We start from the raw sequence: 24,927 nt of genomic DNA, 5'->3' as shown, positions 1-24,927 counted from the left end.
TTGTTAGGGTCCTTGTCATTACTTGAAGCATGAGGCCATATCTCCAATAAGCATTTTGGTGTGTTTTTTTAAATCTAAATAAAAGACATCTCTTCAGCCAAACATTTACATAATGACTTAATCTCACTCTTGTTCCCAGTTAGACCAGATAAGTCACAAAAATATTTTTAGCTTGAAATGTTATGAACAGCATCTACGCAAATTCTTTTGTCTCAGCCTTTCTGTTCCTCCCCTGGATGCCCATCTCGAGGTGACTATAGATTACTCCAGCTCCAGCCTCAGAAAGACTTCAGGTGACGTGAAGAGATGATGCTGACCCCCTGTGAGGACACCAACTTCAATCCACATGCACAGCTGCCAAAACGTCTCTATACTGTAATCATTATGATCATGCACACCAATAATTGTTTTAATGAGCTTCTGTCTGAAATTATTTCATGTTAGTAAACTGTATATGATTCTATGATCTGTGAAATGAACATTACTTGGACACATTCATGCCTATTTTGTAATGTACATTTACATTTATTCATTTAGCAGACGCTTTTATTCAAAGCAACTTACAAATGAGGACAGTGGAAGCAATCAAAAACAACAAAAAGATCAATGATATATAAGTGCTATAACAAGTCTCAGCTTAAACACAGTACGCGTAGCATGGGCTTTTAAATAATATAATAAATGAAAAGAAAATAGAATACAAAAAGATTAGAAAGGTAGTTCGATTTTATTTTTAAGAATAGAATTAGAATAGTGAGTGCTAGAGTTAGAGGGTCAAATAAAGATGGAAGAGATGTGTTTGCTGGAATCACAAGCAGTTCTGTCTTGGCAAGGTTGAGCTGAAGGTGATGGTCCATCATCCAGGAAGAAATATCAGTTAGACAAGCTGAGATGCGAATAGCTACTGTCGGATCATCAGGATAGAATGAGAGGTAGAGTTGAGTGTCATCAGCATAGCAGTGGTATGAAAAGCCATGTTTCTGAATGACAGAACCTAATGATGCCATGTAGACAGAGAAGAGAAGTGGTCCAAGAACTGAGCCCTGAGGCACCCCAGTAGTTAGATGCTGAGACTTGGACACCTCACTTCTCCAAGATACTTTGAAGGACCTATCTGATAGGTAAGACTCAAACCATTGAACTGTGGTTCCTGAGATGCCATTTGCCAGTAGTGTTGATAGGAGGATCTGGTGGTTAACCGTGTCAAAAGCAGCGGACAGATCAAGCAGGATAAGTACTGAAGATTTGGATTCTGCTCTTGCCAGTCTTAGAGCTTCAATAACTGAGAGCAAGGCCGTCTCAGTTGAATGTCCACTTCTGAAGCCAGATTGGTTGCTGTCAAGGAGGTTGTTGTATGTGAGAAATGTAAAGACTTGTTTGAACACAGCTCGTTCAAGTGTTTTTGCAATAAAAGGAAGAAGGGAAACTGGTCTTTAGTTCTCTAAAAGAGATGGGTTGAGGTTGGGTTTCTTAAGTAGTGGAGTTATACGTGCCTGTCTAAATGATGAGGGAAAAACACCAGTGTGGAGGGAAGTGTTGATGATGTGAGTGAGTGCAGGTACAACTGCAGGAGAAAAGGAGATGAGATGGAATAGGATCAAGCAGTTATAACACAGCAGTGTTTGTAATGATAATAATGAGCTATTTTGTGCACTCGGTCATGGTTGACTGTACACTTGCTCAGGAACATCACGAGCTGCTCTAGAACCCCTGCAGACAGCTCAGGAGCAGCCTTTTGAAGTGCATCACAGAATAAACACCAACAATACTTCGCTTTGAATTAAACTCCTGCAAAAACAATAATCAAATGTTTTGATCAGTTTTACTCAGATGAATCATATTTACAGCTCAAGCAGCTCTCAAATTTAAATGATCTTTAAAGTCTTTCTACATATATCTACTCTGCTCAATCATTTCCCTCTCTCTCTCTCTATATATACACACACATATATATATATATATATATATATATATATAAAAAATGCATAAGGTAACTTTAATACTAATTTTATGGTGCTTAAACCATTGGCTCCATATTTCATATAAACAACCAGCAAGCAGTGAAGAACGCAGGAAAACAGAAGCATGACACACCAAACATTAAAGACACTTCTTTATTCAGTTGACTTCTTGACTTCTAAAAGCATCAAGTGGCTTAAGTTCACAATCTGTATCATGTGAACACTGCAGATGTCTATCAAGTACACGGCCCACCGTTTCCCCTCAGGATCTTTTAACAACCGTCACACAGAAACTGCTGGCCTTTCCTCTCACCTCTTGATAAACACACAGAATCCTAACCCTACATGCAGATTCTGCACCTGAGGGTAACAGCTCTTACAGCATCGACTTCCTCAGTGACGTCTGTTAAACATGTCAGAACACAGCATGAGACACACACACACACACACACACACACACACACAAGTGGAGAGGGTTAGAGACAGAACATTAGATCTGCTGAAGCTCACGTTACACATCAGAACAACAACCGGACAGGTTCAATCTTATTTTATTTTCATATCAATGGAAAAATATAACCTCATACAAACGTCTGATTTCGGTCCATTCTTTTTTAAAAAGGTTGGTGAATGACTCCAATTAAGTGCCGCAAGGAAAGAAAAGAAAAAAATACAACCAAAGCACAAAGAAAATCAGATTGTGACATCGTTGACGTGTTTATTCGCGTCTTCTACGTGTTCACACACAATAAGCTCAAGTCCATTGGTATCCGCATGAATTTGGCACTCATTTTCCTGCAAGACAAGTGAAGCAGAATAAAGGAGGAAGTGTAAGTGTTGAATTCCTGCAGCCCTGAACATGGATGGCTCTGCATGAACTCTTGTCTTCTCTGTCCAGGGCAGGAGAGAGCTCCTCTATCTGAGCCAGCCACACTAACAACTAGATTTGTACTTTATTTTATTTTAAAGAAGGGGGGTGGGAAATATATATAGCGCAGCAATGTAGTTTGAGAAAGCCGGATGAGCGCTCTGCGCCGGATCGCCCGAGTGCTGCCCATCCCTGACCACTAGCCATTCTCCTATGTTTACATAAGTGCATCTCACGCAATCTGCAAACCAGATATTTATCATGTTTATTTATTATTGGTTGAAATAGTCAGAGGGGAAGTGGAGACAGTGACCCCCTCCGTTCATTCACACACTCACACTCCAGTCACGCCATTACAAACTCCAGCAGCATCACTTCCTTCTGGATCTTCTGACAGATGATTGTGTAACAGATGACCTCTGCAGACATCGAGACTGCACTAGCTCCTCAAAGAGAGCATGAGGGGGTCAGGAACAGTTTATTAGAGGGGTCAGAGGGCTTGATGAGGTGAAGGTGGTGGGCCGCTGGCAGCTGCTGGATTGAACTCTGAATGTGGTGTGATGTCTCTCTCTCTCACTCTCTCTCTCTCTCTCACTCATTCTCAGACACTCATCAGCGCACACGTCACTTCTGCTTTGACGTCTATGTGTAAAAGACAGAAGAAACCTCAGTGGGTTTGATTTCCATTATTCTTGGTACAATTTCCACGGCCGGTGATCTGAAAACAAACCAAAAGAACACAAGGATGAGTAAAAGAACATATTCTGTGTTTGAAGACAACACTTTTCTATGAAAACAGAGCAGCAATAAAGACCTGTTTACACCAGGACAAATGTTCAGAGCGATAAGATTTGACTGTTAATGTACAGCAGTTAAATGTGTCATTCATGACACCTCTGCTTAAACAACAGGGCTTTCTCTTCCGTCAAACCACTAACAAAAGAGCCATGCTTTGGGTCACAAGCCCAGACAAAAAATGAACATGATTAAAGAGCAATGATGAGAAATAGCAGCATCTTAATGTTGAAACAGCATGCCTCCAGAGAGTCCAGTGTGTTTTCACTAAGCCTTCAGAGTGGTCACATGACATGCAGCGCCTGTGTGGACAGGACAGGGGTCACACATGTAGAGGTGGACAGGACAGGGGTCACACGTGTAGAGGACAGGGGTCTGTGTGGACAGGACAAGGGTCACACGTGTAGAGGACAGGGGTCTGGTGTGGACAGGACAGGGGTCACACATGTAGAGGACAGGGGTCTGGTGTGGACAGGACAGGGGTCACACATGTAGAGGACAGGGGTCTGTGTGGACAGGACAAGGGTCACACGTGTAGAGGACAGGGGTCTGGTGTGGACAGGACAAGGGTCACACGTGTAGAGGACAGGGGTCTGGTGTGGACAGGACAAGGGTCACACGTGTAGAGGACAGGGGTCTGGTGTGGACAGGACAAGGGTCACACGTGTAGAGGACAGGGGTCTTGTGTGGACAGGACAAGGGTCACACGTGTAGAGGACAGGGGTCTGTGTGGACAGGACAAGGGTCACACGTGTAGAGGACAGTGGTCTAGTGTGGACAGGACAAGGGTCACACGTGTAGAGGACAGGGGTCTGGTGTGGACAGGACAGGGGTCACACATGTAGAGGACAGGGGTCTGGTGTGGACAGGACAAGGGTCACACGTGTAGAGGACAGTGGTCTGTGTGGACAGGACAAGGGTCACACGTGTAAAGGACAGGGGTCTGGTGTGGACAGGGGTCACATGTAGAGGACAGGGGTCTGGTGTGGACAGGACAGGGGTCACACGTGTAGAGGACAGGGGTCTGGTGTGGACAGGACAAGGGTCACACGTGTAGAGGACAGGGGTCTGGTGTGGACAGGACAAGGGTCACACGTGTAGAGGACAGGGGTCTGGTGTGGACAGGACAAGGGTCACACGTGTAAAGGACAGGGGTCTGGTGTGGACAGGACAAGGGTCACACGTGTAGAGGACAGGGGTCTGGTGTGGACAGGACAAGGGTCACACGTGTAGAGGACAGGGGTCTGGTGTGGACAGGACAAGGGTCACACGTGTAGAGGACAGGGGTCTGTGTGGACAGGACAAGGGTCACACGTGTAGAGGACAGGGGTCTGTGTGGACAGGACAAGGGTCACACGTGTAGAGGACAGTGGTCTAGTGTGGACAGGACAAGGGTCACACGTGTAGAGGACAGGGGTCTGGTGTGGACAGGACAGGGGTCACACATGTAGAGGACAGGGGTCTGGTGTGGACAGGACAAGGGTCACACGTGTAGAGGACAGTGGTCTGTGTGGACAGGACAAGGGTCACACGTGTAAAGGACAGGGGTCTGGTGTGGACAGGGGTCACATGTAGAGACCAGGGGTCTGATGTGGACAGGACAGGGGTCACACATGTAGAGGACAGGGGTCTGGTGTGGACAGGACAAGGGTCACACGTGTAGAGGACAGTGGTCTGTGTGGACAGGACAAGGGTCACACGTGTAAAGGACAGGGGTCTGGTGTGGACAGGGGTCACATGTAGAGACCAGGGGTCTGATGTGGACAGGACAGGGGTCACACATGTAGAGGACAGGGGTCTGGTGTGGACAGGACAAGGGTCACACGTGTAGAGGACAGGGGTCTGGTGTGGACAGGACAAGGGTCACACGTGTAGAGGACAGGGGTCTGTGTGGACAGGACAAGGGTCAGACGTGTAGAGGACAGTGGTCTAGTGTGGACAGGACAAGGGTCACACGTGTAGAGGACAGGGGTCTGGTGTGGACAGGACAAGGGTCACACGTGTAGAGGACAGTGGTCTAGTGTGGACAGGACAAGGGTCACACGTGTAGAGGACAGGGGTCTGGTGTGGACAGGACAAGGGTCACACGTGTAGAGGACAGGGGTCTGGTGTGGACAGGACAAGGGTCACACGTGTAGAGGACAGGGGTCTGTGTGGACAGGACAAGGGTCACACGTGTAGAGGACAGGGGTCTGGTGTGGACAGGACAGGGGTCACACGTGTAGAAGACAGTGGTCTGTGTGGACAGGACAAGGGTCACACGTGTAGAGGACAGGGGTCTGTGTGGACAGGACAAGGGTCACACGTGTAGAGGACAGGGGTCTGGTGTGGACAGGACAAGGGTCACACGTGTAGAGGACAGTGGTCTAGTGTGGACAGGACAAGGGTCACACGTGTAGAGGACAGGGGTCTGGTGTGGACAGGACAAGGGTCACACGTGTAGAGGACAGGGGTCTGGTGTGGACAGGACAAGGGTCACACGTGTAGAGGACAGGGGTCTGGTGTGGACAGGACAAGGGTCACACGTGTAGAGGACAGGGGTCTGTGTGGACAGGACAAGGGTCACACGTGTAGAGGACAGGGGTCTGGTGTGGACAGGACAGGGGTCACACGTGTAGAAGACAGTGGTCTGTGTGGACAGGACAAGGGTCACACGTGTAGAGGACAGGGGTCTGTGTGGACAGGACAAGGGTCACACGTGTAGAGGACAGGGGTCTGGTGTGGACAGGACAAGGGTCACACGTGTAGAGGACAGGGGTCTGTGTGGACAGGACAAGGGTCACACGTGTAGAGGACAGTGGTCTAGTGTTGACAGGACAAGGGTCACACGTGTAGAGGACAGTGGTCTGTGTGGACAGGACAAGGGTCACACGTGTAAAGGACAGGGGTCTGGTGTGGACAGGACAAGGGTCACACGTGTAAAGGACAGGGGTCTGGTGTGGACAGGGGTCACATGTAGAGACCAGGGGTCTGATGTGGACAGGACAGGGGTCACATGTAGAGGACAGGGGTCTGGTGTGGACAGGTCAGGGGTCACACATGTAGAGGACAAGCTCAGGGGTCACATGTAGAGGACAGCGGTCTGGTGTTAACAGGACAGGGGTCACATGTAGAGGACAGGGGTCTGGTGTGGACAGGTCAGGGGTCACACATGTAGAGGACAAGCTCAGGGGTCACATGTAGAGGACAGCGGTCTGATGTTAACAGGACAGGGGTCACATGTAGAGAACGGGGTCTGTGTGGACAGGACAGGTGTGGGGAGATTAGAGCTGCAACTAACGATAATTTTTTCTGTCGAATAATCTAACAATTATTTTTTCGATTATTTTTACTCTATTTATTGTAATAAAAATAATCGTTAATCTAATGTTCTTTTTTAATAAGCTAATGAATAATTTGGATAACTTTACAAAGAAAAATATAAATACAACTTCTAATATAATTGTTTTTAACTTTTATTAATTTAAGTTTTTACAGTATACAAAAATAAAGAGGCAAAGAAAATTATTTTACAATGGTAAATATGAGTTTATGATAGCGTTTATAATTAAAACACAGTAGCCATAAATTTACAGTTGCCTGAGATGTCATGAAATGTTCTTTAGCTTCATAAACCATAAAGGTTTGTTAGTCAGGGTTCTGCTATGGTTTAGCGTGGTTTCCAGAGATCTGGAGCTGATTCGGGGTAGCTCGTTGGTTTGTGACTGTTGTCTCGCGGCGCGCTGTCTTTTAAGGGGCCGTTCACATATCACGTCTTTTGCGTGCTCAGTTTCGTTATTTCCAATGTAGGCGTGCAGTATTCGCGCTCATAATGGAAGCGACGCGGTCGCGACGCGGTCGTTTTTCCCGGCACGTCCGCACGCATCGAGTTAAAAACATCAACTTTTCAGAATGCCGCAAGCGCACAGCGGGTCATGTGACAAGAACTAACCAATCAGCTTCATTCTTTCCCGTAACAACTAAGATGAAGGAACAGCTGATCATAGCTGTATATGGATTGCCATTTTGAAATAAATTTAGTAGCAGAGCTACTACAAGCGATATTCGTGCTGCAAATCCATTTGCTGAAATTTCTGCTTCATTATGGAGAGCGCGCGTCATGGTTGCTTAGCAACAACAGACGCCCCAGGGGTGCAACTGCCCGAGCGCTTTGGAAAGAAAGAGGGAGACGGCGCGACAAGCGTTTTCCACGCGTTTTTAGGCGCGATATGTGAACGGCCCTAACGCGTGTTCGAACCCAGCGCCAACACACTTTTTTTATACTTACGTCAGCCACTACAGGTGATCATACCAATAACTTGTAATCTTTACAAGAATATCAGACCTGAAGCAGGAAGTTGGTCACCAGATCACACAGTAACCAGTTAAACCGTAACACCGGACAGCGTCAGGATGTCTTCCTCGGAGGTGCTCGCGCATCGCAGTTGTGCTGCCGTAGTACACCATATCGGTTTTGCAAAGGGAACAAAAGGCCATTTTATTTGTATTCCCATACTTTTGATAACAGTGGTCTCTGTTTTTTTGAAAGAATGCAACTTTCTCCATTCCCAGTATGCCATTACGTGAGATGCAAACAAACAGTGTGACGTGTCGAAGCATATCACGCACGTCGACGTATTTTTGTAGTCTACGTAATCGATGACGTTGACGTGTCGTTGCAGCAGTAGGGGAGATGTAGGAGAAGACACATACCAAGCCTGGCTCTTCAGCTTGCGGAGCTCCTTCGTGGCCCACGTGGCTAAGGTCTTGGTCTTGCTAGTCTTGGACCTTCGGCCTTCAGACAGCAGATCGTTGATCTGAGGACGAACCTCCACCAGCTTCATCACATCTTTGCCAAAGGTTGTGCACAGGTCACTTTACGGAGAGGAAGAAAAGGAAGTGTCAACTTCATGATGTGCCAGAGCAATGAACAACCTAATGCCTTGTGTCCACACCACAGCAGGAAACTGATGAACTGAAGCTCAGACTAATCTACTGTAAACTGTAACTGTACCAAGACATTTCTCACAACACTACCTTTAATGTTCCCGCAAAAACATCTGATGTTCACAGTACAAGACAAATGCAAATACATTGGTTTCTTCAGCGCATCACGTCTAATCTGAGCTAGCTGATGCGTTTAACAGATCTGCAGAAACCTCCAGAATTACAGCTCCAGCAATAGTTTTAATAGTGAAGCACTCTTAGTTTTCGTTCAGTACCCGTTGGTTAATCTGTATGACAGATGTTCTTACCCTATGAGGCCCACAGCATTAGCAACAACTCCGTCGGATCGGTCCTCATCCTCAGCAATGTGGTGAATGAAAGACAAGATAAACTCAACACGCGGCTGTACCAGCATTACATCAGCTGCACGAGAGAAACACAGGGCTTTAACAGGCATCCATCTCCAGATCACAGTTCTGAGATCAGGTCCAGCTGAACTTACGGTGCACGTTCTCCTGGTCTCCCTTCAAGCCCTGGATGATCCCGGTGTAGGCCTCCAGACAGCCCTCTCGCAGCTCGTTCAGATAGTCCACCATATCATAGTCCGTCTGCAAGACAGCACAAGTCTGGCATCACTTCCAGCAGTTTGAAAATAAACCGGTTTCAATGTCACAAACACCTCATGTGAAGCAGCCACTACCAGTGTTGTTCTGCACACTTGGTAAACAAACTACAGCAAGAGTTCTTACTAGACCCAGGAAGTATGACACTATTTTCCCGTTCATTACTGTGACTATCAAACAGTGTAAACATGTCTCTGCAGGTGCAGTCAGACTTGATCTCCTGCACACGGAGGGTTTCTGACAGGTGCAGTCTGTTCCCAGACGTGTCGGGGCAGTGCCGCTCACCTTATCCACCTGAGCCTGCGAGGCCTGCTGCAGAGTGTCCAGCACAATGTCCAGGTACTTCTTGAACTCACCACCAATGGCCAGAGCAATATCCCCAAACACAGACAGGATCTGAGGTTTCACAGACCGGTGCACGTTCTCGTTCTGCAAACACATACATTCAAAAATAAATATAGATCTGCACACAGTTACACTGCTGCTTTTACAGTGGGACACAACCAACTGCAGAGAAATAAACAACCTTACATAACTCCCTCACTTTTCTTATTGCATCAAACTGTTGATTCTATAAATTAAAATATACATTTAATTTTTTTGATCTAATTAGGGGTGATATGCCACAGTATATGGTACTATACACAAATACAATTAAAAGAGCAAACCTGTTTGTGTTAAGTTCAATGTGTTGATTGCAAATGCACTATTCTTATTTATCTGTGTTATCAGGGGTTAAAAGGAGCCAATACAACAGTGCAGTCTGACCCCGTTTAACTCCAGCTCACCTGACTCAAGTGGTAAGACATTTTAAGATCATTTCTAGATTTTAGGTTTCCGTTTATAGTCTTTTGGTAAATGTGAGATCACCTCAACTTGTTTTTCAACAGTGTTCACCCCGCTGTATGGATGTCATTTCTGTATTACTATTAGATATATTAGATTTAAGAAGGTGTTAGACTGGCATTCAGTAATGCAATAGATTGCGTTAATGAAGGTGAACGATATTGTTATCGTGGACAATTAAAATACTTTGAATAAATATTTGGAATGCATTTTAAGAATACTTTTCCCATTAACTGGTCAAAATGCACAACAGTGCTTGAAGGAGTGTGTTTTGATGTAAACGAGCACACATGAGAAGCACTGAATGAAAGCACATTCTCTCTCTGACAGCAGATGGCGCCAAACTGCAGCCGTGTCCCTTTAAACCCCATAAATACAGCAGCTGCTATTTAACAGACATTCAGATTTGTGTTTTCACTATAATGTTCATCACAGAGACAGATACTTACATATTTAGACTTAATAGGCTATTTATTTTCAAACTTTTTTTCCATTTTCATCTGGACTACAACATGCTTGAGATAGTTTTTAATTATTGTTCATTCACACTTTACTTTAGGGCTTGATTAGTTAATATAAACTGCCAATGAAAATATCATCTGAACATTCGTTAATCTTATGTATTCCCGTATTTATTAACAGGTTTTGCTCAATCTGATGTTGGCACATGACTGCATTCCTCTTGTGTGTGTGGTGTGTCTGTCCTGTGAGTCTCAGACAGGAAGCTCGCTGTATCACAGCACTTTACTAAAGGAACGCTGCTATCTGGACCGGACTTCTGCTCCGTCTGACCTTAAGACACATTTGTGGAGGATTTGTGATATCAAATGCACACAATGAGCGCTCTTGGTCACAAACTCCTCTCTGCTCCGTTTCCTCCGGCTCTTTCATCAGTTTGGAGTGTCGTCCTGATCCAAATACCTTGCACTTCTTAATAACGGACTTCACTGTGCCTCTAGGCATTGATAAAGCCTCTGAGACGTGTGCCTGTCCACAGCTTTATCCTGGAGATCCTTTGTCAGTGCTTGCCACCCAAAGCTGACCGTTTTCTTCAGTTGCTCTACCAAGGACTGAACTGTTTTCATGCTGATCACTAGGGCTGTCACTTTTGTGAAAAAATCATTTTGATTTTTAAGTGTTCATTGAATCCATTGTAAAATCGATTTTCCATGTCTAAAAAAAAAAAAAAAAAAAAAAGACATTTCCTTTTCCAACCTCAAATAACAGACGAACGTAAAGAGAGCGCTGGAAATGCACAAATCAGCAATATTACTTATTTATTGGCATGAAGTTTCGTGAAGAATAACAAACAGCCACAGAAGTGCAGTATTCTCTAAAACATATAAATGCAGAGGCTGCCATAACACAAGAACATCATCACTGCAGGCTTCATTTATGATTTAGGCAATTCAAAAATCTCCAAGATTATTTTTAATAATGATTCAATCCATTTAAAAAAAACTGTTCAAAGAATGAAACTTTAAATGGACTTGAGAACAGGCCATGTGTGTGTTTTTATTGATCGTAACCGACACTTACTAGGGCCATTACTCATGTATTGGACAGGAAAACAAGTCGATCAACATTTTCGGGGTCCAGAGCAGAGAGTTATTTATTCACTGTATGTCCAGCTGTTGAGAAGACGTGCTCTGACCGCACTGATGTCCAGGGACACTCAGGTCCAGCTGATCAAGGTGGGGGTATTACTGTCACTGTCAGCTTGCAGTGATCCTTCTCATAACTTTTGTTTTGTTTATTTCATATTTGGTTAAAATCGATTCCCTATTTTCTTTTTCTAAACTTGTTTTGGTTGGTCCGATCGATTGTGCAGCCCTACTGATCACCGCTGAAAGTCACATGGCTCTGTGAGATACACCTGATTGAGTTTACAAGTCACTTTTAGGAGGGAAGTGATCCTTTTCCCAACTTTTTAATTTGTTTCTGACATGGTGCTTGAAATACAGCTGAAGTAACTGAAACGGTGTGTGCTCTAAACCGTCCATGCCTCCTCCTCTCAGCCCTGACAGTAAATCTGATAATGTTTGGACGAGGATGTGATCACTTACGCCCAGGTTCTCCAGCAGCAGCTGCATGATTTCATCACAGTGAGGAAGGATGTTGGCCATCAGCGCTCGACACAGATCACACACCAGCCCGACCGCAGCCAGACACACCTGCACACACACACACATTATACATACATTAATCTGATGATGTGGATGCGTGCAGTTAGTCCACAAACAAGCAGAAGTGTCACTAGCCTCCCAGAGGAAGCACATGTCTTCTGATAGTGTATGAGCTGTAGAGTCCCGCAAAGTCCAGTGTGGCCACCTGTGACCGTGGGTCGGCACACACCGGGTGAAGAGGACTCAGTTTCTCTGTGATGAGGTAAAATCCTGAGCGGCCTGAGCTCCGAGCAGCAGGAGGAACAATCATCATCCCCAGCTTCAGCCCAGCATTACCTGATACTCTGCGTAGTTCTTCAGTCCGATCACCAGGAAAGGCTTGAACGCTTCCATGTACTTCAGGAAGTCACTGCCCAAAACTGTGTGAGGAACAGATAATTCATTGAGTAGACATCCACAGCTGTGAAACACACTGTCCAGACACTGAGAGGCTAAATCTGAAGGACTCCATGTGTGTAAGGGGGCTTTCACACTAGCACCCGGGGTCGACTGATGTCAGAGTTCGGTTCGTTTGGATGATGTGAACGCTGTCTTCTGTACTCGGATGTGCGCCTGTGAGTCCTCTTAAAAACGGTGGTCAGGGGTACACTCGGTGCGGTTCGCTGTCTTACGAGTGTAGTGAACATGCTCTACAGAACATTAATGAGACGGACAGCTCTCTGCTTGCAGCGCCTCCATCAGTTACTGCGCTTCATTTCAGATGGACAGTTACTGTGTTCAATAGACAAGACACTTTGGCCTATTAAATACCAAATAGGGCTGGGCGAATTGGCTTAAAAAAAAAAATCTCCGATGTTTTTCACACCAAACCCGATTTTTGATTTTAATCGATTTTTTTTTCTATTTAAAAACAAAATACAACCAACAAAGAAATTGTACTCTTTATTTTGTTCTGATTTTCACTTATGCGGTTTAATCTAAATTTCCCCTTTGTGCACAAGTGTAACAGGAAACAAGCCTCCAAACAGTCAAAATGTAGCTGATCAGTTTTCTAATAACGTACAGTGACACAATGCACCTTCAAAATAAATTAAAATATAAATAAAAATACAATTGTGTGTCCCTCTTTGATAAAAAAAAAAACTTTTGGTTAAATAAATGTAACCAAAATGACAAAATTAGATCTATTACAAAAATACATACTTGTCACAGTGGTATTCATAAAGTGCTAACAAAACTTTAAACTCATTAGCGTTAGCATTACAGAAAGGTCTGATTTACGCACTGTTACAACAGTCATTGTTTTTATCTTTTTACATTGACATTTGAGTTCATGATTTTAATCATTTAATGTGTGGCACACTGATGACAGACTGTTGATCTTTGAATTATCTCATCTGGTCACAGCTAGTGAAGTATAACCACACTTTGGAACGTGTTGCTCTCTCCGCCATCGTCACTCTTTGTTATTAAGTGTGAGTTTTCGTTCTGTTATTCGTGTGTGTGCGCCGCGCTCATTCTTGTTGTGTGTTTGTGACAGAGATGTCGCAGATCTCACAGACAAACTTCTTAATATCGCTAATTAGAAATGTTTGGTAAGATTAAATGTGCACGATAACATTATTAAGCAAATATTTTCGCCATCGTCACTCTTTATTATTAAGCGTGAGTTTTCGTTCTGTTGTTCGTGTGTGTGCGCCACGCTCGTTCTTGTTGTGTGTGTGTGTGTGTGTGTGACAGACAGCCTCCGCAGCGCGCATGACAGATTTCGCAGATCTCACGGACAAACGTCTTAAGATGATCGCACATTAGAAATGTTTGGTGAGATGCAATGTGCATGATAACATTAAGGAAAAATACATAGTACATAATTTTTTCCCCTCCAGTACCGAAAGCAGAAGCGATAGCGTCAGATCTTACTGATACTACGGTCTTTCATAATTTAGCCCCGGGGCCAGTTTAATACCGGGTTTTGGTACCCATCCCTACGGTTTAAGATGCTGGAATAAATTTGTTGTGCTGCTACCTTTGGTAGGAACGGCTTTTAAACACACTTTGCAATGTGGCGTTATTTGTTCTGTGTCGCAAGCCACTTCCAAACAACGTATGAAACGGTGGCTTTCTCTGTTACGAGCTCCGTGCTGTTCACTGTCCTGATGTCTGTGTGCGGCTGTAAGGAGAGCGGGGGGAGGCGAGCCCACTCTGAACTACAGGAGCCTAAGGGGAGAGCCGGTGGTGGAGGTTAAAGAGAAAACCGACTTTCATTAAAAACAAATCGCCCTTAATGTCAAATTCGAGTTAATCAATAAAATCGATTTATCGCCCAGCCCTAATACCAAATAAAGAAAAAAATTATAATCTGAAATCTGTATCGGCCATAAATAATCATGATCGTGCATCTCTAATATTAATAATAAAAGTGACATGAAGTCATAAAACGTACAGATGGTACAGGTTTCTGGAAATGGGAGAGGGTTAGTTGAGGACATGAATCTGATCTGTAGTTTATTCTGTAGTGCCACGGAGCTTCATCGTGTGTGTGTGTGTGTGTGCAGTCCTCACCTTCCACCAGAGTGCTGACGGCCATCAGAGCGTCCTCCTGAACGCCTCCGGAGCCAGCGGTGCTCTGAAACATGCGCAGCAGAGACGCCATCACCACGTCTGAGATCTGCAGAGCGTCCTGGTGCTGCACCTTCCTCAGCACGTTCTGAGAGGAGAGAGAGAGAGACGGGAGGTGAGGTGAGGACACACACACACACACACACACACACACGCTCACACACACACCTGCAGGGTGGCACACAGCAGGGACTGCAGGTCGTTGAACTGGATCCTGTCTGATGTGCTCTGGATGTGAGACTGAAGAAGAGACAGACAGATCGATTACAACAAAACAAGCCTCATCCTCACGTGTGAGCTCCAAGAGCGGAGCCAATTCATTCCTGAATTAAAGCATGGATCTGTAATCTGCTAAGGTTTAGTGTCTTCACCTCCATCTGCAGGACCTGCTGCAGTCGCTCCATGATCACCAGCGTGGTCTTCTGCACCGCAGGGTAACAGTCCTTGGCACTGTTCTTCACGATCTCCATCAGAGCCTCATACGCTGCACTGCGCAGGTTATTCTGATGTCCGTCTGGCCTAACAGGGAAGAGACAGAGTCATGAGAGCGTCCTGCTGCACACACTGTTCCCTGTCAGTGGAAGTGTGCTGTCCCAATCCCAATCTCAGACCTCAGTCTTCACGAATGAGTGTGTGATCAGGAAGCAGATACGCAGCTTAGGGCTGGGCAGTACATCAATATTTCCTTGAAACACAGCGAGGACACAGACCGAGCTGCTGTGACTTCAGTGAATCAGCTCCAAACAGTAATTAGGAGCGCATTAACTCTGACTAAAACATACATTTCCCTGAATGATTTGTAGTTGGACGATAAATGTGCCCTGTAGTGTTTTAAACTTCGCAGTGTATTTATGATAGCACTGACTGTAAAGAGACATCAAGAGCCTGTGCTTTTGTTCTCCTTTATTTTCATTTGTAGTTTAGTCAAATTAACTTCTGCTTTAAAAGCCTTATTTTTGTTACAAAGTTATATATACCGTACACTAAGATATATACCGCATATCGGCCAAAAAAATACGGAGATGTGAGTTTTTTCCCATATCGCCCAGCCCTACTCCAGCGTCGCTCCAGTTCTGCTCTGACAGCTGAAGGGAACCTGGAGTATACAGGTGCGGGTCACATGATGAGAGCGTGTGATTCGCTGACCGTATCTAGCGTCTCAGGTCACAGTGAACACAGTCACCTCTGTCTCTGTGCGGAGGAGAGTTTAACACCAGTCACATCTCCAACACTGTGAGGGGCAGATTATTTCAACACTTCACTAGATTTGTAATGAGTTATTTAATTTCACCTGAAACCTCATGTTCTAGTTTTCACTGAAACAGCAGGTCTCCAGCAAAATAATAGTTTAAGGGTTTATGTATTTCATAGGTATCGGCCGATAAATGGTCATTTCTGAACCGATACGATAATTTGGCCGATATCTTAGAGCCGATAAATGCATTATTTCCTGCAGAGACACTTCAGATGCACACTGTTCATCATGATGGTTTTAATTGCTTGAAATATCATTGGAGAAACTTCAGAAAGGAAAATACGGTGATCTGCAACATGTGCAGGACGGTCTGTCATTATAATGAGATTATTAGCTACTGTAAAATAATGCAAGGGGATCTTTGTTTGCCGTGTTTTAGTGTGTTGTTAAGAGAAGAGCGCATCCACTACAGATCCACAAGACTTGCACAGTTAAGTTCACTTGTGCATTTAGTCTTTTGTGCAAATGTACGTTATAATATTGTGTTTATTTCATGCATATAAATCCGAGTTCTCTCGTATAGAATGTGTTTGGTTAAGATGTACAGGGTTTATAGAGCGCTTCAGTGTGCTGTGATCATCTTTACATATGTCAGAGCAGCTGTATTAGAATAGTATTATAATGTCTTAAGGGTAATATTTCCACATTATTATAACAATAAGTATAATTTTTACTAGAATAGCTATATTCTAAATGTTTGTCTTCCTAAAGCAACAGAGTGAGTGTAATGAGACACATTCAGGTACAGGAGAAGGCAAACGCTCATATTCTGTTCAGTTTAGCTGGAAGCTCTTCAGCTCTTGAACTGCTCCAGACTGATGTTTTAATGTTAAATGTGCTGTGTGACAAGGTCCTCCAAACCTGAGGATCGTACCTGTCTGTGGTCTCCAGCAGCTTCTGGACGATGAGCTCGAAGGAGGAGGACAGGCAGTATGTGCTGGGCTCTTCCTGATCGTCAGCAGCGTCTGTGGCCTCGTATGCTGCTTCAGCCAGACTGGAGAAGGCCTGCACACAACATCTGTGAGTCAGGGGTCAAACAAACACACTGCAGCGTGCTTGCACTAGAACCATCATCTGATCGTGTACATGGTCTCCAGCACAACAACAGTACTGCACCAACAGTGAGGGAAACACTCCAACCCCTCAGGAGCCAGTATGAGACCGCCTGTGATGTCACTGCAGACTGAGAGAGAGCGGGGTCATACCCAGCAGACGTTGGAGGCCACGCGCGGTTCGGCCCCGAGGCCCTCGATCAGGCACTGCAGCAGAGGGGCCAGATACACCTCGTTGATGGCCGCCTCGGGCAGCAGATCACAGATGCGTCCCAGCGTCCAGGCCGTGGTGTCCCTCACCACCACACTGGGGTCCTTCATCAGCTCGATGAGGGTGGGCATGGCCTGCCGAGAGAGAGAGAGACGGGCGTCACACACACACACACACACACACACACACACACACACCCCCAGGGCCCGCCCTCACCTGGATCACCAGGGGCTTCAGCTGGCTGAGCTCGGGGCCCTCCAGGATGGAGCCGAAGGCCATGACGGAGGCGTCGCGGTAGCGCCAGTCCGGGTGCTTGATGTGCTCTTTGATGAAGGGCAGCACGTGTGGCACCACGTCGTCCTCGCAGCAGGTGGCCAGCAGCATCAGACACACACCTGCAGCCTTACACGGGTTCCAGTCGTCATCGTCGTCGTTCTCATCCTGCACACAGCACACCTTCACTTCACACACACGGCTCCCAGTCCAGAGGAAACGCTCATTCTCCAGCCCAAACCAACTTTTTCCTGTCTGAATGTGGCCTTCGAGACCAACTACTAAACGTAGTGCCAGGTGCTACAAAACTTTACCTGTTTGGTGAGCGTCTGTGTCAGGATGGGCACCAGGTACTGCAGAGCTCCTTTAGCGTAGAACTTGCTGGTGTGCTCTGGAGGACGTCCCTGCTCCGAGGCCTGAGGACAGAAGACGGTGGATCAGGAACGAGAGCGCTAGCAGAGCAGCAGACGGAGACCGATCATGCTCACCTCAGTGGCTTCAATGGCCAGATCCATCTCCTCGTCACAGACGTTAGACCAGAACTCGATTCCCTGTAAGGCCACCTCGTCGATGTCACTCTTCATGGCCTCGATCGTGATCTGAACACAGAGCAGCAGGTGAGCGCACATCCCTGACATCTCTACAGGACTCCATTCATCACATGTGCGAGAAACAGCTTCGCTTTGAAGGGACAGTTCACCCAAAACTGAAGACTGCCATCATTTACATCACGAGTCCAGGCCAGGACCAGCCGACTGGAGGACATCAGCTCGCTCCCCAACTTGACTTGATAGGATTTTCCCCATTCTAATCTTTAAACATCTCCTTTTGGACATTTTGGTCTCTTTTTGAGGGCGAGTAAAAGATTTTGGGTGAACTATCCCTTTAAGACACCAGGATCATGAATGCTAATAACGGTGTTAGAGCAGCGCTCTTCATGTGGAGGTCTTTGCTGCTGTACACAGATCAGTGTTGAACACTCACAGCGAACAGCGCCGGGCCCATGTACGTCTCCATGTACTGATAATACAGAGACATGATCTTCACCAGGTTCTGCAGCGCAGCCACTCTCACCTGCAGGACAGAAGCACACACTCGTCACTCGTGTGTGTGTGTGTGTGTGTGAGAGAGTGTGTGTGTGTGTACTTGTTTTTCTATTCTGGTGGGGACTTAAACCTGAATACACACAGACTCATGGGGACTCGTGTCACGGTGGGGACCTAAATTGAGGTCCCCACGGGTAAACAAGCTAATAAATTACACAGAATGAAGTTTCTTGAAAATCTAAAAATGCAGAAAGTTTCCTGTGAGGGTTAGGGTTGGTGAAGGGCGATAGAAAATACGGTCTGTACAGTATAAAAACCATTACACCTATGGAGAGTCCCCACAAGGATAGCTGACCAGACATGTGTGTGTGTGAGAGAGAGAGAGAGGAGTGTGTGTCTGTGTGTGTGTGAGCGAGAGAGACGCACCCTGGTGTCCGGACACTGCGTGGCCTCACACACCACCTGCATGATGAAGTGTCTCTCGGTCTGCAGAGAGAGAGAGAGAGAGAGAGAGAGCGTCAGGTTTAAGCTCTGCACTGAAGGGCTGTAGTGGTGAGGGGGCGTGGCTGTACCTCCTTGTCGAAGTTGGCTTTGGTGAACTCCAGTGAGTTGAGGAGGGCGTTGGTGGCGGCCAGCTTGACGTTGTTGCTGGGCTCCTCCTTCCTCATGCCCTGGATGATGGCGGTCAGGATCTGGTTAGCAGTGTCCTGGAGGTGCTCGGGGTCCTGACAGAGTGTTTACAGGTCAGTCAAACACACCGAGCGAGTGTAGGGCTGTCCAGCTCAATTCTGACATGCACCATTATCTCCACACACACACACTGTATATGTGTGTGTGAGAGAGAAAGTGTGACGATGTAATGAGATCATATTCAGAACTCAATAAACAAACAAACTAAATAGTCTGTTAATACAGGAAGTAAACCAGAGGATATCAAAATACCAGGACATGAACCTGACATCTGGGGGTCTCTCAGCAGAGAAGTGATCATCTACAGCAGTGAACACAGATGAGGGGTGTATTTGTGTGACACGTTCAGATTGAAGGAACTCTTAATAAAGTACAGAACAGCACGAGCAGGAAGTGGCTGGGGCTCTGAGAACACACACCGCACTAGTGACACGACACCGGTCTGTACCAGCAATACTCTAATATAGACAGATTATCATTAGACTGGACTGCTGTATTTAAGTATTTTCTGAGCATATTCTGTTTTTTACACCACCGATATACTACAGCGCACTACGTACAGACCTCAGGTGATCTCAAACCTGTTGTGCTCCAGTTTCAGCTCACAGTGCCTCGGTGTTGTCCTCACACGATCTACAGTGCCCTACACAGAGAGGTCAGACCACAGACTGCTGAAGAGTGTTAGTGAAGCTGAAAGTGTGCGGAGCAGCAATCCAGCTGTCACTCAAGTGGCCACGCCCTTAATTATGCAGAACCTTAAGCCTTCATTTAATTTAAACATGAGTTATAAAATCCCCCCCCTCACAGTTGTCATGAAGGATAAAACTAGCTTTATACACACTGAACTAATGTTCTGCACCGGGCTGTAAACATGTTTCTCCTGCTGTAAAGTTTAACATGAGGAGTCTACGGGACTGAGTCTCTTCTGCAGCGAGTCTCAAGCGTTCGGTCGATGAACTACAGCTCGATCTGTTCTGTGTGCGCTTCAGGAGAGACAGCGGGAGGATGAACTGAACCAGGACGATCACTCATGGGCTGAACACGTGTTGATCCACACAGACACATGTTCCAGTGTGGGGCTCCATCACAGCTCTTGGGGCGATGTATACACGAGTCAGTCATTGCCTGGTCAGCACCAGTGTAATATAAACAGATATGGACCATGACCAGATATTAGAGGCTTTTGGGACTCTTTATCGGATACATTTTTTACTCGTTCAATAACAGAAAAAGGTGACGTGAACAGTCAAATTAACAGAAGACAAGGACAGGTATAATATCAATAAGACCAAACGGTCTCAGACATGATTATTTTATATTGAACGCTTCCTCTTAGCCAGCTGTGTTCGTCAGTCTCTGTACCTGTGCCTGTCCGTCCTGACAGCGCTCACCCCACCGTACACACCGTCCATCTCACAGACGAGATCACACGTTCACTAAACTGATGTGAAATCACAAAACTGAAAATCAAACGAATATTTGATCAAACCTCTGGTCCAGCCGTACGGATAACAGCAGTCACGCTCACATTAGCATTAACTAGCGCTCTGAAAGCCTTTACGAAGCATCAGCACAGTCTTGTGAGAAGTGTGTGTGTGTGTAAGAGTTAGCAGTGACTGGACGACACACACTCTGGGGTCAGTGCACTGGTACGACACAAGAGACAGTGTTTGAGGAAGGGATGAACACACACGGAGCCTCAGTATGAATCAGCACGGTTCACCTCATCATCAACTGATTAAAGGTTCAGGACACACGCAGGAAGTGTAAAAGGAGATGTGGTGTGTGTGTGAGACTCACGATGTCCTGGCAGATGTACCCGATGGCCTCCAGCGTGGACTCCTTCATGTGCTCGGTGCTGCTGGGGTCGGTCACGTTGGCCACCAGCTGAGGGATGAGCTCGGGCCACTGGTTCACCGGGATCTCTGCGCAGGCGATGCCCGCCACACACTGAGAGGCCGAGCTGGGCCGGTACGTCTCCGTGCCCAGGGTCTGCAGCACCTGCACACACACACACACACACACACACACACACACACACAGGATACAGATTTACACATCATACACATCATACACCTGCTCCTGAACACACCGGAGCGACTGAAGCTGGACACTAGCACACTGTCCTGCTTCACAAGGCCTGTATTAACACCCCATTCTACAGCTTGGAGGAGCCAGGACAGTTTTAATATAACTGTGACCGTGTTCATCTGAGGAGGAATGTCAGACACTGAGGGGGAGGAGATCATTTCTGGGTGAACCTCTCTAAGCAGCACACTAACAGTCAGTTCTAAGTGAAGGCTCTGGAGCGAGTTCAGTTCCCTGTATTGGATCACCGTGTCTTCATCTGCTTCATCTGCCTCTAACACTGCAGAAGCAGAGCGGTTAACGTCCTCCAGGACTCCGTCCACCCCAGTAACTGTCTCTTCACTTCTGTAGCCTAAAAGCAGTGTTCCCTCTGAGCTGCGCACTTCTACCACTGCAGACGCGCAGAAGAAACAATGTGCCACACACACGCATGAATGAGTTGGGGAAGACATGTCACAGTATTTTAGTAAGAACTAAAGAATAACAGTGATGGGGTTAGCACTATAGAGATGTCACTGTAGAGTTCGAGCCGGTGAATGTGGTTTACAGGTTTGACAGAAAGAGAAGGACGTGCCCCGAATGAGTGACTGTAGAAACTCAACAGTGTGCTTCAGTGGACCGTGTGGACGACACCGCTTTAATCGAGAGTCAACGCAAACACAAGGACACGTCAAATAAACATCCTCACGTCTTACAGAAGAGTGGCTTGATTAAGTGCTGGAAATGGTGTATGATGGGAACAGAATGGATTCAGTCAGGCTTCATAGGGATGTTTAGATATAGAAGACGTTTTTCTTTGAAAATATTTACATTTCAGATCACACTTTAAATGCTTCAGTTAGTTTTCATATTAGATTAGATTATGTTAGGACTATATTATGAAGCTAATAAATAATTGACCTTGTTTTTTAAATGGAGTCAAACTCATCAAGGCTGTATTAGATTAAAATTACAGAAGGAAAAAAAAACAGTAATGTTGTGAACTATTAGGCTATTGCAATTTATAATATTTGCATATTTATCATATATAAATATTTCATATTTTTTAACCATGTGACACTGAAAATCTGGCTTTGATTTATAGGAATAAATTATATTTTAAAGTGTTTAAACTTATTTTAAATTCCAATAATATTTCACAATTATTTTGTGAAATAGTAATAAGTATTTTTTAATCAAACAGATATAGCCTTGACGAGCCTAAGAAACTTCTTCAGAAGATTTACTGATTCCAAACTGTTGAATGGCAGTGTATACTGTAAAAAATACACTCTCAGGTAACCTAAAACGTTCATCATATAGTTAGGTCGAATGAATAGAAATAGCACATATATCAAATAAATAGCACATCAAAGTTACACACTGTTCTTGTGTGTCCCCTGTACAGGTGAGGTATAAAGATGTGTTTTTGCTCAAAAGTCCTACCAACAGAGAAAAGTTTTGTGCAGTAAGAAAGAAATGGAAGGGAACATTGCCTAAGAGTAAATACTGAGAGTCGAGGGCCATCAGTCTCTTCACTTCTACATGACTTCACTCATCGATGAGACACTAACATACGTATTCTCTATCACTTTCTATAGAAGATAGTTTTTTTCTACCTCTACCGCTGCGGTGTAAATTCCCTGTCCAACCGGTTTGCACATTCTCCTCTTGTACATGTTCTGCTCATCTTTATATTTATTAAGTCCACAGAATACTGTCCTGCACATCTTATTTTTTAATCTTCTTCCATACCATAATGTTCTTGTGTTTATAGTTTAATAACGTTTTGTGGGTGTAAAAAGGGTGTGCTCACGTAGTTCTTGATCTCTCTGCGTGCGCTGGAGTCGATGGCCAGCCATCTCTGCTGGTGCTGTGTCTTCACATCCGGGTCTTTGGAGGTCAGAGAGTTCTTGACCTGCAGGCCGGCCGCGACCCGAGCCACCTGCGTGTTCCCGGGGTTCGCCAACACCTTGGACAGCTCCACCAGGAAGGTCGGCTGAAACCAACACAGACGGTGGATCTACATGAGCTCAGAGCATCTGCAGTGATTAGCTGGAGATACAGATCTGGAAACATCAGAGGAACTTCACAAAAATACAAATAGGTGCAGCATGCAAAAGAGTGGAGCGCTCGGCTAGTATTCAGATGTGCCTGAGCTCAGCACAGTCAGGCCAATCTACAGCTGCTTCCTCGTGTTCACTAACTAGACAGAGCTTGATTCTGGGCATCAGGAGGAGAGGAGAGGGTTAATCACCAGGTTCTCGATGGCCGCCTGCTCCAGAAACTTCTGCGCCGCCTCCAGCTCATTCTGATCTGAAAATCAACCACAGCCGAGAATCAACACTTCTGCACGACCAGCGACGCGCGTGTCCGCGACGCGAAACTCATCTCCCGCCACACGCGGCTCCGCGAGCTCACGCGCCGCGCCGGGCTCAACACAGCTCGCGCGCCCGCGTCTCACATGTGTCCGCGAGCCCAAGACTTCCTGAACACTACAATCTGCCGCAAACTCTGAAACTTTCCGAAGCTCATAGCACAGGATGACTGCGTGCTAGCCATGCTAACACCTAGCCACTTCCTGACTAGCATGCTAACCGGCTAATGAGTTTACAGCGGCTCTAAACACGCGCGACAAAGCGTTCAATCGCAGCTCACGCACGGACGCGTGACCGACAGCTTTCTGTCATCACACGACCGCTCACAATCACCTCACCAGAGACTCGTCACGATACGCAAGCTCGTGTCGCCGGTGTGAAGAGTTAACACGCGTCGCGGATGTCTAAGCAGCGGTTCACATGTGAGACGCGTCGCGGGGCCTTTGCTCAGTCTCGATCACCTCCGCGTGAGGCGCGCGGAACGTTACCTGGAGACACGGTTTTCTCGAGGATTGTGATCAGCTCCATCCTGACCCGACGAGATCCGCAGTGACAGGATACAGGAACGAGTGGATCGGTCGACTGCACTCAGAATCGCGTCCACGCCTAAAACCGAAGACGAGCAGTTCTCGCGGTTTGCCGCTGTCGCGAGGAAAAGGCCGCGCGGAACTCCCGCCCGCGGAACGAGATCACGCGCTGACGTCAGAGTCCCGCCCACCCGCTGCGTCACGACGCACGCGGCTTCTGAGCGTCACCGACAGACTGCGCACGTGCTCGATACAGTTCAAGTTATTGATGTAGAGATCATTGATATGAATGAAATGAGCTCCACATAACAGCCAAACACAAATTTGATTTGAGTTCTATACACTGAACAAAATTATAAACAACACTTCTGTTTTTGCCTCCATTTTTCATGAGCTAAACTCAAAGATCCAAGACTTTTTCTATGTACACAAAAGGCCTATTTCTCTCAAATATTGTCCACAAATCTGTTTAAATCTGTGTTAGTGAGCCCTTCTCATCCATCCAGATCACAGGTGTGGCATATCAGGATTATATTTATGAATATAGCACAGTTTAATACAACACACCTTGTCCAAAGTGCTTCACAGTCACAAACTAAACAAACAAACACAAGAGATTGACAGGGATGACATATCCACCCATTTGAAGAAGCTCTGTGTTTTA

At 45.9% G+C, this 24,927-nt stretch overlaps 1 protein-coding gene and 1 non-coding gene across 2 annotated transcripts; both read right to left on the bottom strand.

Annotated features, from left to right (window-relative positions):
• Window positions 1-2,496: 2,496 nt before the first annotated feature.
• On the bottom strand, window positions 2,497-24,416 carry LOC127935568 (importin subunit beta-1-like). The gene is made up of 22 exons (XM_052533565.1): window positions 24,225-24,416; window positions 23,616-23,674; window positions 23,175-23,357; window positions 21,092-21,292; window positions 19,174-19,326; window positions 19,028-19,087; window positions 18,540-18,629; window positions 18,044-18,154; window positions 17,870-17,971; window positions 17,499-17,723; window positions 17,225-17,416; window positions 16,894-17,024; window positions 15,136-15,283; window positions 14,933-15,004; window positions 14,708-14,852; window positions 12,482-12,564; window positions 12,086-12,193; window positions 9,459-9,602; window positions 9,053-9,158; window positions 8,859-8,973; window positions 8,317-8,478; window positions 2,497-3,547 (listed from the first exon to the last, which is right to left on the bottom strand). Coding segments are annotated over exons 1-22 (2,631 nt in total). The 5' UTR covers window positions 24,265-24,416; the 3' UTR covers window positions 2,497-3,546.
• LOC127936312 (small nucleolar RNA SNORA79) lies at window positions 12,317-12,457 on the bottom strand. The gene has a single exon (XR_008148268.1). It is a non-coding gene; the product is annotated as a small nucleolar RNA SNORA79 (small nucleolar RNA).
• Window positions 24,417-24,927: the final 511 nt, after the last annotated feature.

This window comes from Carassius gibelio, chromosome A19, assembly GCF_023724105.1.
Source record: "Carassius gibelio isolate Cgi1373 ecotype wild population from Czech Republic chromosome A19, carGib1.2-hapl.c, whole genome shotgun sequence".
NCBI classification, from domain to species: Eukaryota; Metazoa; Chordata; class Actinopteri; order Cypriniformes; family Cyprinidae; genus Carassius; species Carassius gibelio.
This window is presented reverse-complemented; position numbering and strand designations above follow the sequence as displayed.

Excerpts from the sequence above, each read along its gene's own strand:
- LOC127935568 (XM_052533565.1), bottom strand. The coding sequence starts at position 24,264 with ATGGAGCTGATCACAATCCTCGAGAAAACCGTGTCTCCAG. Across the intron at positions 9,603-12,085 it reads TGCTGCTGGAGAACCTGGGC|AACGAGAACGTGCACCGGTC; the intron begins GTAAGTGATCAC and ends ATGTGTTTGCAG. Across the intron at positions 8,974-9,052 it reads AGACCAGGAGAACGTGCACC|CTGATGTAATGCTGGTACAG; the intron begins GTAAGTTCAGCT and ends TCTCTCGTGCAG.